At 35.9% G+C, this 19731-nt stretch overlaps 1 protein-coding gene across 1 annotated transcript; it reads right to left on the reverse strand.

The window, feature by feature from the left end:
* Positions 1-553: 553 nt before the first annotated feature.
* Positions 554-19600, reverse strand: LOC146938895 (RNA helicase, ATP-dependent, SK12/DOB1 protein). The gene is made up of 23 exons (XM_085752759.1): positions 19387-19600; positions 17972-18217; positions 17526-17777; positions 17339-17407; positions 17041-17119; positions 16678-16856; positions 16440-16547; positions 14787-14888; positions 13769-13969; positions 13557-13667; positions 12772-12839; positions 11954-12311; positions 10812-10967; positions 10637-10747; positions 10373-10426; positions 9544-9801; positions 7782-7891; positions 6244-6397; positions 2474-2936; positions 1601-1815; positions 1265-1503; positions 976-1102; positions 554-881 (listed from the first exon to the last, which is right to left on the reverse strand). Exons 1-23 carry the CDS (start codon positions 19519-19521, stop codon positions 669-671), a joined length of 4008 nt encoding a protein of 1335 aa, XP_085608885.1. The 5' UTR covers positions 19522-19600; the 3' UTR covers positions 554-668.
* Positions 19601-19731: the final 131 nt, after the last annotated feature.

Genomic DNA, 19731 nt, shown 5'->3' on the forward strand with positions numbered 1-19731 from the left:
AATTAGCATTATATCGATGTACTTTTTCAATTTGAATGAATGAATATCTTTTATTTTGTCAAAAAAAATAAAAATGGGATGGACTGTTATCAAACTATGGCTAAAGAGGAATAAATGGAATGGACTGTTATTAAGTATAGAATATAGTGCAAATTGTAGATAGAAGATGTCAAAGAGAAGGAAGAATGAGTGAGGTTGATACACAGGAAGAATATGAAAGTGTATTGATGTATTCTTTCAATTTAAATGAACAGACATCAGTTTTTTTTTAGTAAAAAAAAATCTAAATAAAAATATCACTTTACAACACTTTTATGGTACATATGTAGAGATTTTAGGATTGTTTATCGAGTCAAGAATTATAAGGGGGAATTTTATGGCCACCAGCAGTGGCAGATTTAGACGGATAGGGATATGGATAGGGATGAGGGCACTCACAAGTCAAAAAGACTTCAGTCTAAATATTATTGCCACCACTCTTTTGTCTTGAAGTATTTTTTTTTTTCTTTTTTCCGTTGGAATGGTTTTGAAGTTAAAAAAAGAAAAGATAATGTGCAGATTGAAGTAGCATATGCATATATGATATGCAAAGAATTCATTATATACACAAGCATCACTTGATATATGCACTGCATTTGAGCTCAAATTAACGTGTTAAAAAATAATGATCATACGCCAGTAATATACAAGCTAGCTGCAAATACAATGTCACGCTTTATTGCATTAGACGCAATTTCCATTTTTTTGCAGAGCGCAGAATTACCCATAATAGCTGCAGAATTTTTGAACTCTCGACATGTCTCGTCCAACCTGACAATGGTTCTTACTATCAAGCCTTCAGGAACATCAGTAAGTTCACATATGTCAGCAAACGGAGTACCCTGCATTCGAAGTTATGGATTGGTTTATTAGTCACACCATAAATCAGTGATAGAATTCAAGAACGAAATAGTGCTATTTGCTGCAGAAGCAAACCTTTGCCCATTCATAAACCACTTCAACGAGACCAAATTTGAGATTTTCTTGGGCATACTCTTCAGGGCTTATTGGGAGATTAAACTGTGCTTGAAGCTCTCCTAGTCTTATAGCTGTTTTGTACAATCTGTAACAAATACATATGTTATAATCCATATGTTGATTCCAATCAGAATTTCAGAGACGTGGGAAAGCAAAATGATAACAGATGATAAGTTATAAAAATAATTAAGAGGGGTCTTATTTATTGTTTTTCTCATGAAGATCAAATTAAATATAAATTAATTACCTATTTTTTGCATCAGACAGCCTAGGTGTGAGTGAAGGCTCAGATGCATTCTTCTGCTGGAACACAAAAGCAGACATTAACGCCACTACTTCTTCTGGTTCCAGTTCATCAAGCTGGTTCTCAAACAAGCACTCAGTACATATCAATTCCTCCCCAGAATTCATTTCACAAGCAACTCGTCCTTTCATTTGAACTACGAGGTCTTCATCAATGCATCCAATTTCCTTTAGAACATCTATCTGGAGAGAAAGTAAAATAACCATAAAATTACTGCTAAAACAGAAAATAAAAATATCTTCACAAGTGCAACTAAAAAAGAATATTAATGTGGTATACCCGGCCCTGAAAGTCTGGCATCTGTTGAAGTGCTTCATCCGACATTTGATACTGAAGGGAACAGACTTCTTCTTTGTGTGCTTTTATCTCTTTTGCTAACTTGAGGTGTTCTGCCAATTTTATACACCCATTACACTGATTCTGGGACATCTTCTCCAATAATTTGGTCCACTTACGGTATGTTTCCACAAGTTTCACCTCTCTCAACTTTAGATCTATAAAAAAGCAAAAGGAAAGGAAATTAAGCAATATTGGCTTAAGGTAAGAAACAATAGAAAGAACTCATTTGACTTATCTCCTCACGTAAGCACTTGGTATAAGTATCTATAAGAGCTTATAAAAATAGTTCATGATATAAACTGTTTTTAGCTTATTTTGATAAGCTCTCCTCATCCACCCTCAAAATCAAAATTTTCAGTGAAAACAAATTCTTTTATTGAGTGCTCATGACATAAGTTTGCTCTCATATGATAACCACTTGATTAAGCTATTTATCCAAGTACCCCATAAATTTCAGTTTTTGAATTACAGCGGGTAACCAAAGTATTAAAATAAAAGAAGACATTACACCCAAATGAGGATGCACAACACCTAAGCTCTAGAAATTTCAATGTTCCAGATGAGAGAGATTTTGTTATAAATGATTCGGCCAAAAAATGGATTTTATAATGAACATGTCTCCTCATGTTTTTACAACTTTAACAGGCCCCCTCCTGCAAAAGCTTCTAAAAGTGATGGTATCCCTCAAAAGAAATTTAGTATGATATTTTCTCCATTTTATTATTTTGAAAACTTCTCTCTGGCCAAACATGGTCCACTTGTTATCTATAAAAAGTGGACATAATCAATTCTTAAACCTAAAAATGGTAATACCTTTCACTGGATCCAGAGCTGGAGGATACTTATTTCCATCGGATTTCAAATCCTGGAGCAACTTAACAGTCTTTGCGTAAACAGAACTGCTAACATCTTCAAGAAGTCCAACTTGATCAATTTTAATTTTGCTACTGCATATGCACAGAAACTCTTTAATATCGACTGCACGGACTTCATAGCTCATTCCACAGGCAGAACCGCGATGGGGCAATTTAATGTTGATGACACCTCTTCCCTTGCGAGCAGAAACAGATGTAGTATATTCATCTACAAGACCACGTCTTGATTTTGGCATTACAAAAAAACCTTGGTCAAATGTACTGCTTTTGTCCTGTGAATTGCCACCACTTGAGGCATTTTCCACTGGGAATGACATGTCAGGTCTAATCACAAAAACAATGTACAGTTTATTACTTGGAGAAGGAGTTTTCACAATCACCGCAAGCAAGTGGTCCTGGGCCTGTAAAGCAATCAATTGTGATACAAATTAAGCACCAACTAATGCGTCAAGGAGCTCAATATCTATTTAAGATTTAAACTTTTATACAATACATGAACATATTAAACTCAAGAAGGACACCTTATCTATGCCTCAATGTTTGTTAAGGACCAAGGATCAAGACTTATGTTATTAATTACATATAGGAAGTACATACCCATTAAACCAGGACCTCTCTGCTACATAGGAAGTACATTTAGATGTATTATGAATCTTAAATCAATAAACCAAACCAAGTAAATATTAAAATATTAGGCACTCAACATTATAGACTTCACTATTTGAAGACCACCCTCAAATTATCTAAATGAGCTTGTTTGCTGACAACAAGAATATCATCAAAATAGCACCAGTGCAAACTTCCTTCAATAACCCAAAGAGCATGGCCATATAGCCATAGTGCCCTTCATGAGTCATAAATGCAATCTTATGAGCAGCTATTTCCTTCATCTGTAATCGATGATGACAAGCAGATTTCAAATATAATGGACTGGACATGACAGTGTGTGGAGCATTCTCTGGTGACACTACATCAAGTGTAGTCGAGCAAAAGTTTATGTGGGCTTTCCTCGTCGATGAAATTGTTCAAATGTACTAGGCTAAAAGTGGGATAAGGCTTGGTTGTTGTTGCTGTACTAGGCTAAAAGTGTTAAGTCGGACCAGATGGCAGAACACAACAAAGAGGCAAGACCAAGTGTGCTCATTATGAACTTGAGAATAATGCTTGGAGAATGTTCAAAAGTTGCTTGAGTAACTACCACTTAACATTATTGATATTAAAAGAAGAAGAAAAATAAGTTTCTTGGGATAATAATTGGAGGAGGGATTTAGCCAATGGGAGCTTAAGGTATTGTCTAAATGAACTGCAGGAGGTATTGCCTAAAGTAATTTTGAATATAGGCTGTTTCTTGATGATGAAAACTGGATCAAGAAGGGAATTATTCAATCAAGAAAGTGTATGAGGGGCTTTCAATGGGAAACCCTCAACCCAGATTCATCCTTTTCCAAACTATGGAACAAAATTGTGCCTCTGGTCTGGAGGTAACAGGTTTTGTTAGGAGATGGGTATTGAACAGAGTGCTCAGAAAAGCAAATATGGTATGTAGACTTTATCACAAGGGATGTCTTGGTTGTCATTCGGCAGTAAAATTTTCCAATCAATTATTCTTTGAATGTCCTGCTTATTCAGAATTTTGGAGGTCATGTCTCAACTCTCAAGTGGTTGGATATAACTTTTGTATTGCATAATGACTATAGGAGTCACTTACAGTTTCAGGGGTAGCTGTGATTCAGAGAAGAGTTTTGTGATGCTTGGCAACCTATATGATTTGCTATTATTTTGGCTATTCGGCGGTCTCGTAATCAGAAATTGTCAAGCCAGTCTCCTTGGATGTGGAAAAGATTGTAGAAGTGGCAAAACTGAAAGCTTCTAGGTGGTGTATGAGACTATCTGATTTTAGATAGGCTGTGTCATATTCGTTGATAAATCCTGCTGCTTGTTTGGGTGCTTCTAAAAGTTATGGCAAGTAGTTTAATTTTTTAACTTTTCATTTTGTTGTATGGTGTATACTGTTGGGTTCGTAAGTTAGCAGAATTGCTCCATCTCTGGTTGGTTTGTAATTCTATGGTCTAATATTGGGCAAAGTAGCTTTAGATCAATAAAATTTGCTTGCTTATATATATATTTGCTACGATACACCCACCCTTTTTCGTGAAGGTCCATATTAGCAACTTGCACCTTTTCCTTTAGACAAATAACCCATTTTCTCTTTCTTGAAACAAAGTGCAGTTGAAGGGCAATTAAGTAATTCAAAATTTATTGTTTATTTTTAATAGTTTTTATTCCCCGTTCTTTTTTGTTAATTGCTTTCTCCCCCATTTTTTTCTCTCTGTTAATCGCTTTCTCCCACCCTCTCGTTCACGTCCTCGAACTCTCCTCAACCCACTCTCCCAATTACCGAATTCATACGATACCAATGCAGCAACGGCATAAACTGGTCTGGATCTCACAATTCCGTCCCTGTGACCGCCGTACCCAGAATCCTCGTCACGCCTTGATTCCTCCCTCCGAAGTTCACTCCACCGCAAAGTTCACTCCACCGATTACAACCCGTCTGCCGTGATTCCACCATTCGTTTGGAATCCTCATCACGCCAATCTTTATGTATCGGCCTCCGACGATTGTAAGTCACGAATCTGGGATGTTCATGAACCTGGTTCCACCGTGATTTTTTCAGCACAACGATCACGAGATTCTTTCATGTGATTATTACAATGGTTTTTTTTTATTTTTTTATTAATCAAGTCTAGAACTTTAAAGTGAAGGGGAAGACCAATGACAAAAATTTAACAGGGAACATGGCGAGAGAGAGATCTAGAAAGATTCTCAAAAACAAGGAAATTTAAAATTAATAAAAAGACAACATTTAAATGTAAATCACAATGTTGTCCTTTAGTTTTGACCTTTTCAAAAAAGCAAAACATGGATCTTTTTATCCAAAGCAAAAGGTGAAAGCTGCTAAAATGGGCCTTCATAAAAAAGGGTGGATCTATTGTAGCAAATCCCATATATATATGTATGCGTGTGTGTGTGTGTGTGTGTGTACATGTATGTATATGTATACACACACACACACACTGCATTTAGAAGAACATTTTTAATAATATAAAGAATTGAAAAGTTTCCTATGATCTTAGAATTTGGGCTCGGGACTAACTAAACCCGACAAAACCAACTTGCAAGGAGGAATGCGCAAGCCTTGCAATCACTACCTAAGTCATATCTTTGTTTGATATGAGACTCTCAACACATCTCATACTCAGGACTACGCATCTGAAGCATGGACTAATGCAAGAGGAGTAATATGCATCACATAACCCCCCTTACATCCACGCCTGAACATCTGGAACATGGCAAAATGCGGGTTGAATAACAAAGATGTTAGCTCAATCACATATTTAGGATAGTTGTAATACCATCTTAAAAGTTAGGTTTGGGTCTAATTCAACCCCACAAAACCGGCTTATTAATTGCCGCAACCTTATAAGCACTACCTAGGCAATCTCTAGTCGATTGGGACCCTCAACATACTCTGACGCTCAGGACTCAACATCTGAAGCATGGATTAATGTTAGATGGAATAAAGTCGATATCAAGCACTCCTCTAATCCTTCAAATGATATATTATCTCCCAAAATTCCCAATTGCATATCAAGTCTACCTCTATTTCCTTAGATACAAATGTGAAAAATGAATACATGAACTCACTGATTCTGACTTTATTACGACAACTCTTCCAGTATTGAGAAATGGTGTGACATTTGGAGACTGCAAAATTGCCTCTGATATCTGATTGTTGTATGTCTCAGCCTCCATATATAAATCATAATACTCCTCAATAGTTGGCTCACCCTTTATACATCTGAATGAAGAGAAGAAAAAAAACAGCAGGCTTGTAAACTACATACTAATATTCAGATTTATAAAGAACAAATAAATTAAATTAACAGGTAACAGTTAATGCTAATAGTAAATAGTAATCCTTCTCGTTAGACATCATGAATCTTCCAAATTAATCAGTGATCCTATTAACAGATCTCTTCAAAAGGATACCTCATCAATGTGAAGAGACACGAGACTAAATCTGTTGTATCATTTGCAGAATAGACCCTCTCGACAGGTGGTTTACTAACAATGATCCCCAACTGTTAAGGGAATATCTTCAAGAGTTAATGATCTATGAGTTAGGTACCAAGGAACTTGATTGTGACAACCAATCAGCTTCTCACCTCAAGTCAATTCAATATTTCCATAAGACTAAACACTTAGAGGTTGATTCTCAGTTCATTAGAGATAAAATTCTCACAAGCAACATCAAGACTTTATTTGTGGGTTCTAATGATCATCTTGCAGACATGCTTACCAAGTTTTTACTGGGTCCTAGGATAGCTTATATATGTAACAACTAACAAGTTGGATGCATCTAAAATGTATGCTCCAACTTGAGGGGGAGTGATGATTATGACTACGCCATTATTCATTCATCTTCATTAGGTTCTCATAGTTTCCTCGGAAGCCAATTAGATTCTGATATTATGGAATCATATTTCTCTTTGTTCTCTTGTATATATACTTATAAATTCCTGGTGAATGATTAAGTGAAATATTCAGATTTAAATATCTAATAGACCAGAAGCACTACGCCAAGTTTTTTAGTCAGCATATGCTCATACAAAGGCAACAACACAAATGGATAAATGAAAAGGTTGAAGTATGTTGAAATTTGGGGCCTAACTCATCCTTACAAAACAGGCTTGTAAGGTGAGGAGTGCCTCCTCTTTATAAACTCTTCTCAAGAGTCCTATTTATCCAATGTGGACTAAATCCACCCCCTCAAAGCCAACACAATGAAGGTGTTGGAGGCTGCAATGAAGGCAAACCAAAGGCCGCAATTTAGGCAACTAGGGGTGGACCGCAATAAAGGCGGAATTTCAAACAAAGAATAACCACCAACGTATCTGTTAAAATACTACTTTCATATTGTCTATCATGAAACAATTGTCCAAAAGCTTAAAATATTAGGTGAAAAATAATAAATGGTTTTATATTATATCTAAAATTTTCTTTACTTCATCTTTATATCAGATTATGAACATTTGGCCACTCACAATGGTATCATTCAGGAACTGCCAAACAGCTAAAAGTATAAATGAACATCATAATGACAGCAAGATTGTATTATAAAGAGATGTGAACTTAAGCCTGAAACAACAATATTGAAGAGAAGGAAGGGATAATTGACATACTCAATAACCCTTGTAGGCTGATTAAGCTTTGTCTTCAAAAGCTGTTGCATTTCCGGAAGTTTTTTCTGAGCATGGAATTCTGCAAAACTTCTTTTAAGCATGTCCTCTACCTGCAACCCAATTTTTCGCACAACTTGGTAACAATTCATCAAGAGAGCAAATATTGCTAACATTAAATGACATTACTTATAGCAGTTAGTAATAGTTTTTTCACTATTTTGGTATGGTTGAGGCCTTAACTGTACTTTAATTCGATGTGATTTAGTGGTTTGCTGAATGGTACAGTGATGCCAAGATTATGGGAGTGTTTTACTGAATTTGCCAAAGTTCTGTAGCGTTTGTTGTCGGTAATCAATCTGCATAGTCTAAGAATGCCAATTTAGATGGAGCCGATATGCGCTTAGTGTGGCATACATGGGGACATGCCAGGGATAAGTGTGTCAAGTTTTATGGTCAATCAGGTACTGGATGCCAATTCCATCAAGGCATCTGTTGACTCTCTTGCAAGCTCAATTGGTTGGAGCAACATTGCATATACAACATCAAGTTGATCCTTCCACATCCATCTGTATGCCTCTTTCTTTCACCAGTCAGATCAGTTTTTAACTCTGACACATGGATCTTGGATTCAGGAGCTACCTCACATACATCCTGTTAAGAGTCCCACATCGGATAGGACATGGCCTGCCAATGTGTTTATAAGTGGGGGCAATCCTCACCTCACAAGCCGGTTTGTGGGGTTGTGTTAGGCCCAACCACGATTTCTAAGATGGTATTAGAGCCTCTCCAAGATCCATTGGGCCACCTGCTATTAGGTTTCCGCTATCGGACCACCCACCATTTATGTCCACGAACCAAGCCCAATGGTGTTGGTCGTGAGGGGGTGTGTTAAGAGTCCCATGTCGGATAGGACATGGCCTGCCAAAATGTTAATAAGTGGGGGCAATCCTCACCTCACAAGCCGGTTTTGTGGGGTTGTGTTAGGCCCAACCACGATTTCTGTGTTGGTCGTGAGGGGGTGTGTTAAGAGTCCCACGTCGGATAGGACATGGCCTGCCAATATGTTTATAAGTGGGGGCAATCCTCACCTCACAAGCCGGTTTTGTGGGGTTGTGTTAGGCCCAACCACGATTTCTAAGACATCCTCTTCGGCGTAACAGCCATACTGCCACCTGCTTCACCGAAATAGGATTTTGTGGGCCATCAGCAACGCCCCGTAACCCGCCACTGACTACATAAAGCTCCACCAGCTTCAAAGTTTTCGAAGTTGAATTTTGAATTCCACGTTGGGTTCTCTCAGTACCCTCCATCCAACTTAAGGGAGAGTTTCAGGATACAATAACTGTTGGTTAGACTACTTATGGATACTTAATTAGTTGATTAGTTATGCAATTCTGTTAGTTCATATACAGAATTGTATATAAAACCTTTTAGATTGATTGTATATAAAACCATGCGGGAGTGTGAGACTCCATCTGTAAATTAATTCTTCAGCTTTCTTCTTTTCTGAGTGTTCAATATACAATGAAGCTTTTTCTCCTCTCTTGTTTGCAACCTCAATAGATATATCCCTCCTTTTGTGGAAGAACTATTCATCAAAAGTTTTTTCCAATGATCTGATCTAATTATAAGTTTAAGTTGGAAAAGAATATAAATTACCCCAAGCTGCTTCTCTGCTCAATTATTCCATTATTAATTATAGTATCTTCACCACCATTGTCATGATTTTAGAGAAAACATTTAGATTTATTGCTATACACACCTTCAATTCTTCCACTCGAAGGAGATGCAAAATCATAATATAGGTCAGCCGAAATTGAGATTCAAGACGAGTTGCACTTCCAACAATAACATGTTTTAAATCACTCTCTTCTGGGAGCTCATCGCGGCACATCAAAATGACAGTACCAATATTATCAAGTCCTCTTCTGCCAGCACGACCTGCCATTTGAGTATACTCTCCTGGTAATAACTGCCTAAATTCCTTGCCATCAAACTTCCTTACAGTATCAAAGACTACCTGCAAAAGAATATAAATGCAGTCTATGTTAAACAAGATTGTGTGATATCAAAGACTTCTGTAGTGTTTTCCCTCTAACAAAACTTCATTTATCTAAACCCTACTTTCTCACTGCATTTTTGCTATAAGTTTCTGCTTCAGTTAGCATTTATATCTGACAAACTGATTAGTTAGTTATGTATTAGTGACCCTAGCTTCAAAAACTCTATAAGTGGGTCCTTTGGTATTCCGTAATGCAGAAGTTTTATTTCTACTTTTCTTAGCGCTTCCTTTCTTCATTACAAATGCAAAAGACACTAGTAAAAAGAAATAAAAAATTGCAACATCCTTTTGATCCAAACAGAACTTAAAGGTAATCTGAGACTCAACAAGAACCATGGATCAATCATTAAACCTTTTAAACAATGCATCAAAAGTCCCTTGTAATAGTGTAATGATCAGTTAAACGAGCAGTCATGGAATTAGTTAGCTAGGCTAGTAAGTTTAAAATTTAATTGGACTTAGTTGAGCTTTTCAAAAAATATTTGAAATGCACCTCCAATTTTAGTTGAAACATCTTAAAAAGACTAACCGTTCGAGCAGGTGCATTGACTCCCATTGCAAATGTCTCTGTTGAAAACAAGACCTAAACAATAAACGAGTCAAGAAGTCATATATCAATCTTAAGATGATTTAACAACCAAAAAGCCAAAAAAAATAAAAAATAGTGTAAAGTGTAAACCTATTACTTTCGAAATAAAAAGCAGTTGGCTGCATCGTTGACACACAGCTGGCTAAAATATAAGGCCCAATAAAAACAAGAATGTCATACGACAAAATGAAAATTCCATGTCACCTTGATAACACCGCGGCAAAATAGCATTTCAACAACTTCCTTTACAATTGGAAGAAGACCAGCATGATGTACTCCAATCCCTCGACGGAGAAGACTTTGGACTCGAACAACCTGTATATAATGTAATTAGAAGCCAAGCTCGATCCAATAAATACTAAGCTATATATGAACTAACCTGTGGTAAATTTCTGTCAGATCCCTTCAGTCGTGAAAACGCTTTGTCACAGAAAAGACGGATCTCACTTTTCTCTGAGCTACTAGTGAGGTCAGTTCTAGTCATGCTATCAGCAGACTTATCACATCGATTCTTAGAAAAACAAAATATAACCACCTGTAATCCCAAATCAAAGTTTCAAATTCACAATTAAGGTTTGAAAATAATGACATACTGGTTCCCATAAAAAATAGAAGTTTCCAAACGAGTCACTAAATTTTGTTTCAATTGGATCCTTAACTTTCTTCAGCGACCCAATAAAACAAGTATACATATTGGGGGCTGGTAAATTAGTCAAATAATAATAATAATAATAAAGAGTTGTGTTATTTGAACATTCATATATGTGACAACCTTTGTGACAACCAAAATTTTACAAAGGAAATGAGGTATTGGCACAAAAACCAAAGCAATAGAGAGAAAAAGTAAAAAGGTAATGTGAGTATGAGAGAGAAAGTTGTCACAAAAGTTGTCAAAAATGGTTGTTCAAATATCATTTCTCAATAATAAATTAGGAGCATTGAAAATGCACGAACAACTTGAAAGTTAAAACATGATCAGCAAATGGTAGTACTCAGTAATAAAATATAAGAAAATCACAAAAATTTAAAAAAATAAAAAATTTAATATATGAACAATTAGCTACTCAGACAATTAATTAAGTTATTTCCAATTGTTCCTCAATTGAAAATATTTGTACCGATAATGCCATTTTTGGTTTTCCATAATATATACTACCTCTGTCCCTATATATAAGACCCTTTTGCTAAAATCACGGGAATTAAGAAAGTGGATATTTATATTAAAGTTGTTTGTAATTACTATTGTTTTTACAATTTTATCCTTAAGAGAGAGAGTTAGTTTATGTTTTCCATATGCTATTTATTGCTGATTGAAGAAAAAGATGTATAATAAATAGGGGCATGTATGTAAAAAAACAATTAATGTTGTTGGAAATAGCAAAGGGGTCTAATAAAAAGGGACAAAAAAATTTCTCAAAAGGATCTTATAATTAGGGACGGATGTAGTAGTATATATTAATAAAAGCATAGAACCTAATTGACTTATTATAACCAAAAAACAAAAGAACATAATCGACTTACAGGTAGTAAGGACTTTTTGGAGAGTTTGTTGATAAGCATTAACCACATTGAAGCTTCTTGTCTCCATCTGCTTTGGCCATTACCATTATTGTGATAGCCACTGCCAGTTCCAGAGAAATTAGTTCCATACTGTTTCGTCCGAGGTGTATTTTCTCGTTTTTGACCTCGAGCATTGTCATGACCTGCTGATGTCCCTGGCTTTGATCCAGAACTCACACCAGCAGTCAAATGCTTTTTCCTTGAAGCATCTTTAGCAGCTCTCAAACCCTGAGGCAGAAATATTTCCCTCTCACAAATTTTGTAAAGTTCTCCAGAGTAAAAAAGGCAGTGCTCCAATGGGACGGGTCTTTTTGTTGTCCTGATTGAAAAACTGATCATTATAATAGGAAAATATATAATAAGACAACTAGGAATCGCCAGAAAGCTTTTTATCTTAAATTATGCCCCATTAGTGTAAATTTCAGTCTTGTAATCTTTACAACATGTGAGAAGAGAACTTCATTTTTAGAATACTCTTCAGTGTTTGAAACCGAAGGAAATCACAAGTTAAAGAGCATGTCCTAATAACCCATTTATGATTTTCAGAGTCAAAAATTCATTAAGGAGCATAATCAAATATGGCTCAATACCTTCTCTTATAAAAAGAGAACAAAATGCACTTATTGTATTATTGCCATTTACAAAAAGGTTGGATGTGCTTAAATAAATTCCACCACTGGCAATATATTCAACTGCTAATTAACCCTCAATAATAGATGTATACGATAATTCTTTCAAAAAAAAAAAAAATAGATGTATACGATAGATTCACAACTTACCCCGTAACCCGGATTTCCTTTTGTTTTGTTCTGCCAATCCAATCGGCAAATTCAATGGTATTAGGAACCTGCCAGAAAAAAATCCAAAATGACTGATTAAGCCAAAAAAATTGCAGCGATAATAAAAGTACCAAATGGAAGACATTATCTACGACAAACAGAGATAGGCAATATATAGTAATCATCTTGTCAAAAGTACAAAATGGAAGACATTATCTGCCAAACAAAAAATTCCAAAATGCCTGATTAAGCCAAAAAAATTTGCTGCGATAATCATCTTGTTAATGCAACTATCGCTGCTGGCATAGAATTATCATTGGTGTTTATTCATATCTGAACCAGTATCTATCATAATACTATGGGAAAATTGAAACACCTCAGTTGATGTCATCAACCTCATTAGATAATTTAAACGATAAAATTATCCCACTAATGACCACCTTGTCTCCACACAATTCTAAGTGTCTGGCTCCCTTTCTTCTTCATTAAGGAGTTTTTCAAGTTGTTCAATTATGAATTGTAAAAAGGAATAAAAAATTTAACCAATAAAAAAAACTCCTCAAGCTGGTTTTAAATTTTTTATTCAATTTAAAGAGGGTACCGTTTTCACAGAACTTCATATTTTTCAGTTATTAAAACATTCATGAAAGAACCATAATGCCTCATGTGCTTCAAGTTGCAGAAACAAATCCAGCATTCGCAGTATCAGAACCTAATTATTTTATGCAAAATCAAGCAAGGTTTATCTCAAGTAAGTAGGATATCAACAGAGAACCAACTAATACCGTGGCAGAAAGGAGGATGATATTGATGTGTCGTGGAAGCATGATAATTACTTCTTCCCAAACGACACCTCTTTCAACATCATTGACATAGTGCACCTCGTCAAATATAACCTACCACATTTATGCAGAAAATATGTCAGCAAATCAATATGATTCCAAGAAATTCGTAATACGGTCCTTTTATTGTTTAGGAAAAAACAAAAGTCCATTACCCATTCAATGTCTCGAATTATATCTGCACCGCGATAGAGCATTGATCTTAAAATTTCTGTGGTCATGATGAGACAAGAAGCCTCTGGCCTCAAGCTTACATCACCAGTAAGAAGCCCAACATCAAACTTCCCACAGAAATCTCTATATTTCTGATTGCTGATGGTTTTTATTGGAGCAGTATACACAGCTCTGGTGCAGTGCTGCATGGACGAAGTTCAAACATAAACTTATTAATAAATTCAAGATATTCCTTCATGTTATCATTCAAATTGACTGATAGTATTTTTACATAAAAAGAGGGGGGGGGGGGGGGGGGGGGGGGGGGAACTTAACAGTGTTACAAGATTTGGTCAGATTATCACGCGGGTAGTTGAATAAAAGTAATACTCTCTGTCTCATTACAAGTACCATTTAAGGTAATGCACAAGAAAATGATTGATTATATTGTTTTTTATAGTGTTGGAATATTTATTAGAATATTTCTAGTATTTTCTATTATTATTGTCCTTGATTTAAGGAGATAATTAGGTTGTAATCTCACTATTTAAACCAGCTCATGATGAGGAATAAATCGGAATAGCATTTATCCATTTCTTTCAACTTGGTATCAGAGCCTCTTCAAGATTCATTGGGCCACCTGCTATCAGGTTTCCGTTATTGGCCACCTACCATTTATGTCCACGAACCAAGGAGGCAATCCTCACCTCACAAGCCGGTTTTGTGGGGTTGTGTTAGGCCCAACCACGATTTCTAAGATATAGTTACATAATGTGTTCAGTCTAAGATGTCCTTATGCAAAAGTATAACATCGCATTAATTGGAGTGGTTGAAAGTAGTAGTGGAGTAGTTAGGTGGATAAAAATTTTGAGACAGAAATATTCCAAACATGACTGAAGCTAAGCACAATGCCCCAATGATACTGGGCAATAAGGTTCATGGTGTCAACCAATCACACCGCCATGAGGCAAAAAAATGGAAATAAAGACACTGAACCAGCAGTCAAAAATTCAGGCATACTTTTGATGCTAGAGCAAAAGCATACTCGGCAACTACTGTCTTTCCGGCAGATGTGTGAGCAGCCACGAAAACAGATTCTCCCTTTTCAAGATAATAAATAGCCTGCAACATCATACAATAAGGAAACAAAATAAAAAAAAATATCAAAACAAATGAAAGTAGTATATTCATGCTAGAGAGGACACCGAAAGATAATTTGATATAAATGATTTCTCGTAGTTAAAAACAAAATGAAAAGTTTATTGACTATATAAGTATAATCTATTGCAAAATAAGTTACAAAAAAAAAACGAGTTTCTTCAACAACAGTTGAATCATTATAATCAATACCTATATATAAAGGGGATACCAAATTTTGTTTAGCCTTTTAATCTTCCAACTTAACACTGCATTTAAACTATTTAATTTATAATAAACTCGTTCTTTACCCAATCAAATAATTTAATTTTCTATCCTATATATAAAAGCGATACCAACTTTTGGTGTAACCCTATTTTTTTCCAATTTAACTCATTGTTTAAACTATTTTGTTTACAATTTTTCCCTTCTTTATCCAATCAAAGAGGGAAAAGGAAAAAAAATGGGACCATAAAAAGCAGACAAATGGACTAATTAGTGCCTGTCTGCATGCTAGTGCAGAATAATTTAAAATGTGACTAGTGCTCCTTAAGCATATGATCCAAATCTGCAAAGCCCAATGATAGGACCCAAAATCATGAATTAGAAATCGGGGTTGTATTGATATTGAAATGACCAAACCAGAGAAATAAGAAAGTTAGAAACTACAGAACCCCTTTCCTGAGGAAGAGGTAACTAATTTGGTTACCTCCTTCAACCTATATACTGATCCCTCTCCAGAATATTCAATAACTAATTCGGTTACCTCCTTCAACCTATATACTGATTCTCTTCAACCCATCCAGTTATTCCTTTTCTCCCTCCTCCAACCAATCCCATGTGTGCCTCCCATCCCCTGATTCTTTCTGCGGGGATATATCCTTATACCTCCTTCATAAGTTTGCAGGCCTTTATCTATAGGCCCAACCTCCCCCCACCCACCCACACCCCCAACTCTCTTTTACCTCTTGTGCATAATGGGCCAATCATATTTCCTCTCCTCCTATACTGATGCTGAACCTGAATGGCCCTATCAGCCAATTGACAAATGGCTCCCTCCACTCAAGAATTTAGCATAGAATACAGTATAGACTCCCAATCATTGTAAAATGAACTGAACACATTTGCAATTGCAATAACATGTGTCAATAGCCAACAACAAAAAGTATAAATTCTAACTAGTCACTTCATAAAATGAATTTGATCCGAGACTATAAAAGGAAAGGCATAGAAAGTAAGAAGACTAGTACAGAGTAAGAAAGAAAGAAAGTAAAACTTTTAGTAGATAAACGGAGAAAGAAAACTAGATTTTATTTCGATTTAATGACCGTACAAAAGCAAAGGTACAAAATATAGACTAAGGCACAAGAGTGGTGAGGGAAACATTTCAACATAGTTATTATTTCTTAGTTCTTATTGTTTAAGGTCTATGAAACAATCATTCTATACCTATATTTGTAACTTCAATCATATGGTATTGAAGTATGGTCAAAGTACAGTGGTGACTAATAAGAAGATGATTAGCGAGGTAAATACCTTCTTCTGAAATGCATCCAATTCAAAAGGAAACTCTAATGCCATGTCAGGAATAAGTTCATGAAAGCGACCGGCAATTTCTTCACTGTCTTCAAGCTTAGCCCAAGCCTGCCAAAAGAATAGCTTTCCTATCTCAAGCATTGCCACAAAAACAGAAAGAAAATAACGATGCATAACAAGATAGATGAACTGTTCTTTTGAGCACAAATCAGGACAACATCATTGCATAACCACTTACTAGCTTCTGCTTTTGTCCAACCACATCACTTAATCCCTCCAAATGCAGTTGTTGTGATCCTTCTGAGTCAGCTGATAAAATATCATCAAGTGACATTGCACTCTCGCTAGCTTTGCTGGATACTTCGGTCGTATCAACTTCAGCTTCCAACGTAACAGTCTCCCCTTCTGATAAATGACCTGAACAAACAGCATTGTCCTTAACCACAAAAGAGTGAAAAAAAGTTTGGTCTAGTAAAGATTTGGTTGCAGACTTGCAGAGGTTTGGTTCCTTTGATTATAGGGCAACACAAGGATTTCCAAACTTAAAATGTAGGCCGAAAGAACAGAAGTTATCAAAAAGTTATAAATGTATGTCATGTACCATCTTCTTCTTGTTCTCCAACAGCATCCTCTTCCCAAGCCTTCTTAAATAAGTCGTCAAACTGTACAGATAATCCACTCTGCATACCAGCGGTCAACATGAGAAAAAAGAACATGTATATTTATTTGATTAATAACCAATATAATCAAGCAAGCACATTCTTAAATTGACCATATCCCTGGTACTGGTAGTGGCACCATCTGGCATAGAATGAGGGAATCTACAATATAAACTAAAAGAATATACACTGAAACAGCTTTCACAAATTTAGATACAGAAAATGTTAAGGTTAGCTAACCAAATTTTCATCTAACGGGCTCTTTGGTGTATTCACGTCCTTGTAAACATTCCATGACAATGGATACCGCTGAAATAAAATAAAACAGACCTTGCATGAGTTTTATCAAATTTCAAACTGCAAATAGGATCAAAAACAAGTAGTACTTTTCCTCATATGTGAATAATAAATAAAAAATAATAATTACCTTGAGCGCACCAAGGTCCAATCCTTGCTTTAGGCTAGGTGGTATTGTCTGCGCAGGGCCACCATTTAAAATTTCATGCACCCATTCACCATTAGAAGCACCAGGCGGAAGAGATCTTTCTAGATTTTGTGAATCGTCCAAACCTCCTGGCCGAAAAGGTCGATTGTTGATGCTTCCCCTAACAAAATCCTTCGCAGAAGTGCGTGGTAATGCAGATTCGACAGCTCCTGATGCTAGATCAGATACACTCACCTAATACAACATTATAGGCACCAGTGAGAAGGTGACAAAAATCAATTACGAGCAACTTAAAACTAAGTCTATTCTAACTTAACAAAATCTTTCCAACAAAGACACAGACTGTGCTAGTTCATATTGTTATATCGAAATCTAAATGGATCATTAATTGGGAAGACACATATATTAAACACAAAAGCACCTCACACCTCCTCAAACTTTGGCTTCCATTTTTCTTTCACTGGACGTCGAAACGGAGGTTCCCAAATTGGAACTACCACAGTCCGCGGCACTGATGGCTCGAGAGGAACTTTAGCCCTGTCAAACCAATCAAATTCCCACTGCTTCCCAACTTTTTCTGGTGCAAATTCATCCGAGTCCAATCGCGGCTCTAGATAAGTCTCTTCGATAAACTTCTTTATAGTTTCAGGTGTCTCCTTAGGAAAGGCAGGTGGCTGAAATAAAGTACGCAAAAAGTTATCAATGACAATAAATAAACCAATGTAGTCAAAGGTCTGAAGGAGGGGGGGATACAAAAAGGCATAATCCCATCCATCGAAACTTTCTAACCACAAAGCCAACAAGGTGAATTAATCAAAATGTTTAGCGTGTGTTCGTTCGGTTGAGCCTTTTCCAGACCTCGGTTTTTAATAAATTTGATTTTGTAAATTTATATTAAAATTTGAGTTTGAACTTTGAGGAGAAGTCAAAGCCATTTATGCTTTGGATTCTTTACTTTAAAAGCAAATTTGATAAAAAAAATGGTTAAATTTTTATCCTGCAGCAACATTACTTTCTATCGCTTTAACTCAAAACAAGGTTTAGAAAGAAAAAAAATTAATCTTAATTCAATCAAAATAACCAAACATCTAGACTTTCATCAAAATCATGTTAGATTGGATTGCACATAAATTTGAAGGAATTGAATACTCTTAGAATTTTGGTTGGGCCTAGCTAATACCAATGTTGTCAATTGCGGAAAATAGTGGTTTGTTCAAATTCTGCTATGCTATAGCGCCACTATTTGACAATACTTTGTATTAAATAGCGTATCGTGGAACAATAGCGGCCTGTTCAAATTCCACTACGCTATATCATTGAGCGCCGCTATTTGAAAACATTGGCTCCTCCTTACAAAACCAGTTTCTAAGGTTAGGACTGCCCCCGCTTATGCACTTATATGTTACTGTCTTATCTCATCCGATATGTCCGACTCGTGACAAAATAATAACCAGTTGTCAGTCTTCGGTAGTCGATACACTTAACCACAAGCAACCTAGGGTTTTGTAACTGAAAATCTGAATCTTGTGTTTTTACTACAAATGCTAGTATATGCTTGAGTAGTTCTTTTATACGAAAACACCAATAATTCATTACTCTATGGAAAGCCTACGCCTACTACATATATCAGATTGAAAAATCTCGTATAATACATTACTGAATTTGCTAAATAATTAAGAAAAACAATTAACTAATTAATCACTCAATTGCGTGGTAAGTAAAAAAACTGTGATTAAGAGCACGGAGAAAGTAACAGAAGCAGAATAGTTGAAGTAAGAAGAAAAAATAATTAGGTTAAAATTGGAGTGATAATGTGTTGAAGAAGATGAAGTAAGAACCTAACCAGAATGAAATCGGGGATGGAGTCTTGCGGCTTGGGGCGTTCCACCGTGGTCAGCGGTTCTACACGGAGGTGACCGCTGTGGCCGGAAAACCCGACCCGGAAAGAGAGTTCGTTAGATACTTGAATCGGATCCATTGGAAGAAGCAAAATGCAGGGTTTTGATTTTCGCGGGTTTTGGCTGAGACTGTAAGTAAAGGACGCTTCACATGAAATTGAAGTGAAGCGAAGCGCAACTGAACAAGTAAAGTACAATCCAACGAACAAAGTAAAGTACTTTTTTTTATTTTTTAATTAAAAATTAATAACTTTTTTTTTTTTGAAAGACTTAAATAACTTTTTTGAAAG

This window comes from Medicago sativa, chromosome 3 (assembly GCF_051527215.1).
Source record: "Medicago sativa cultivar Bolivia chromosome 3, Bolivia_mono, whole genome shotgun sequence".
NCBI lineage: Eukaryota > Viridiplantae > Streptophyta > Magnoliopsida > Fabales > Fabaceae > Medicago > Medicago sativa.

Excerpts from the sequence above, each read along its gene's own strand:
- LOC146938895 (XM_085752759.1), bottom strand. The coding sequence starts at position 19,521 with ATGGATCCGATTCAAGTATCTAACGAACTCTCTTTCCGGGTCGGGTTT. Across the intron at positions 17,408-17,525 it reads TGGACCTTGGTGCGCTCAAG|CGGTATCCATTGTCATGGAA; the intron begins GTAATTATTATT and ends ATTTTATTTCAG. Across the intron at positions 14,889-16,439 it reads TGGATGCATTTCAGAAGAAG|GCTATTTATTATCTTGAAAA; the intron begins GTATTTACCTCG and ends ATGATGTTGCAG.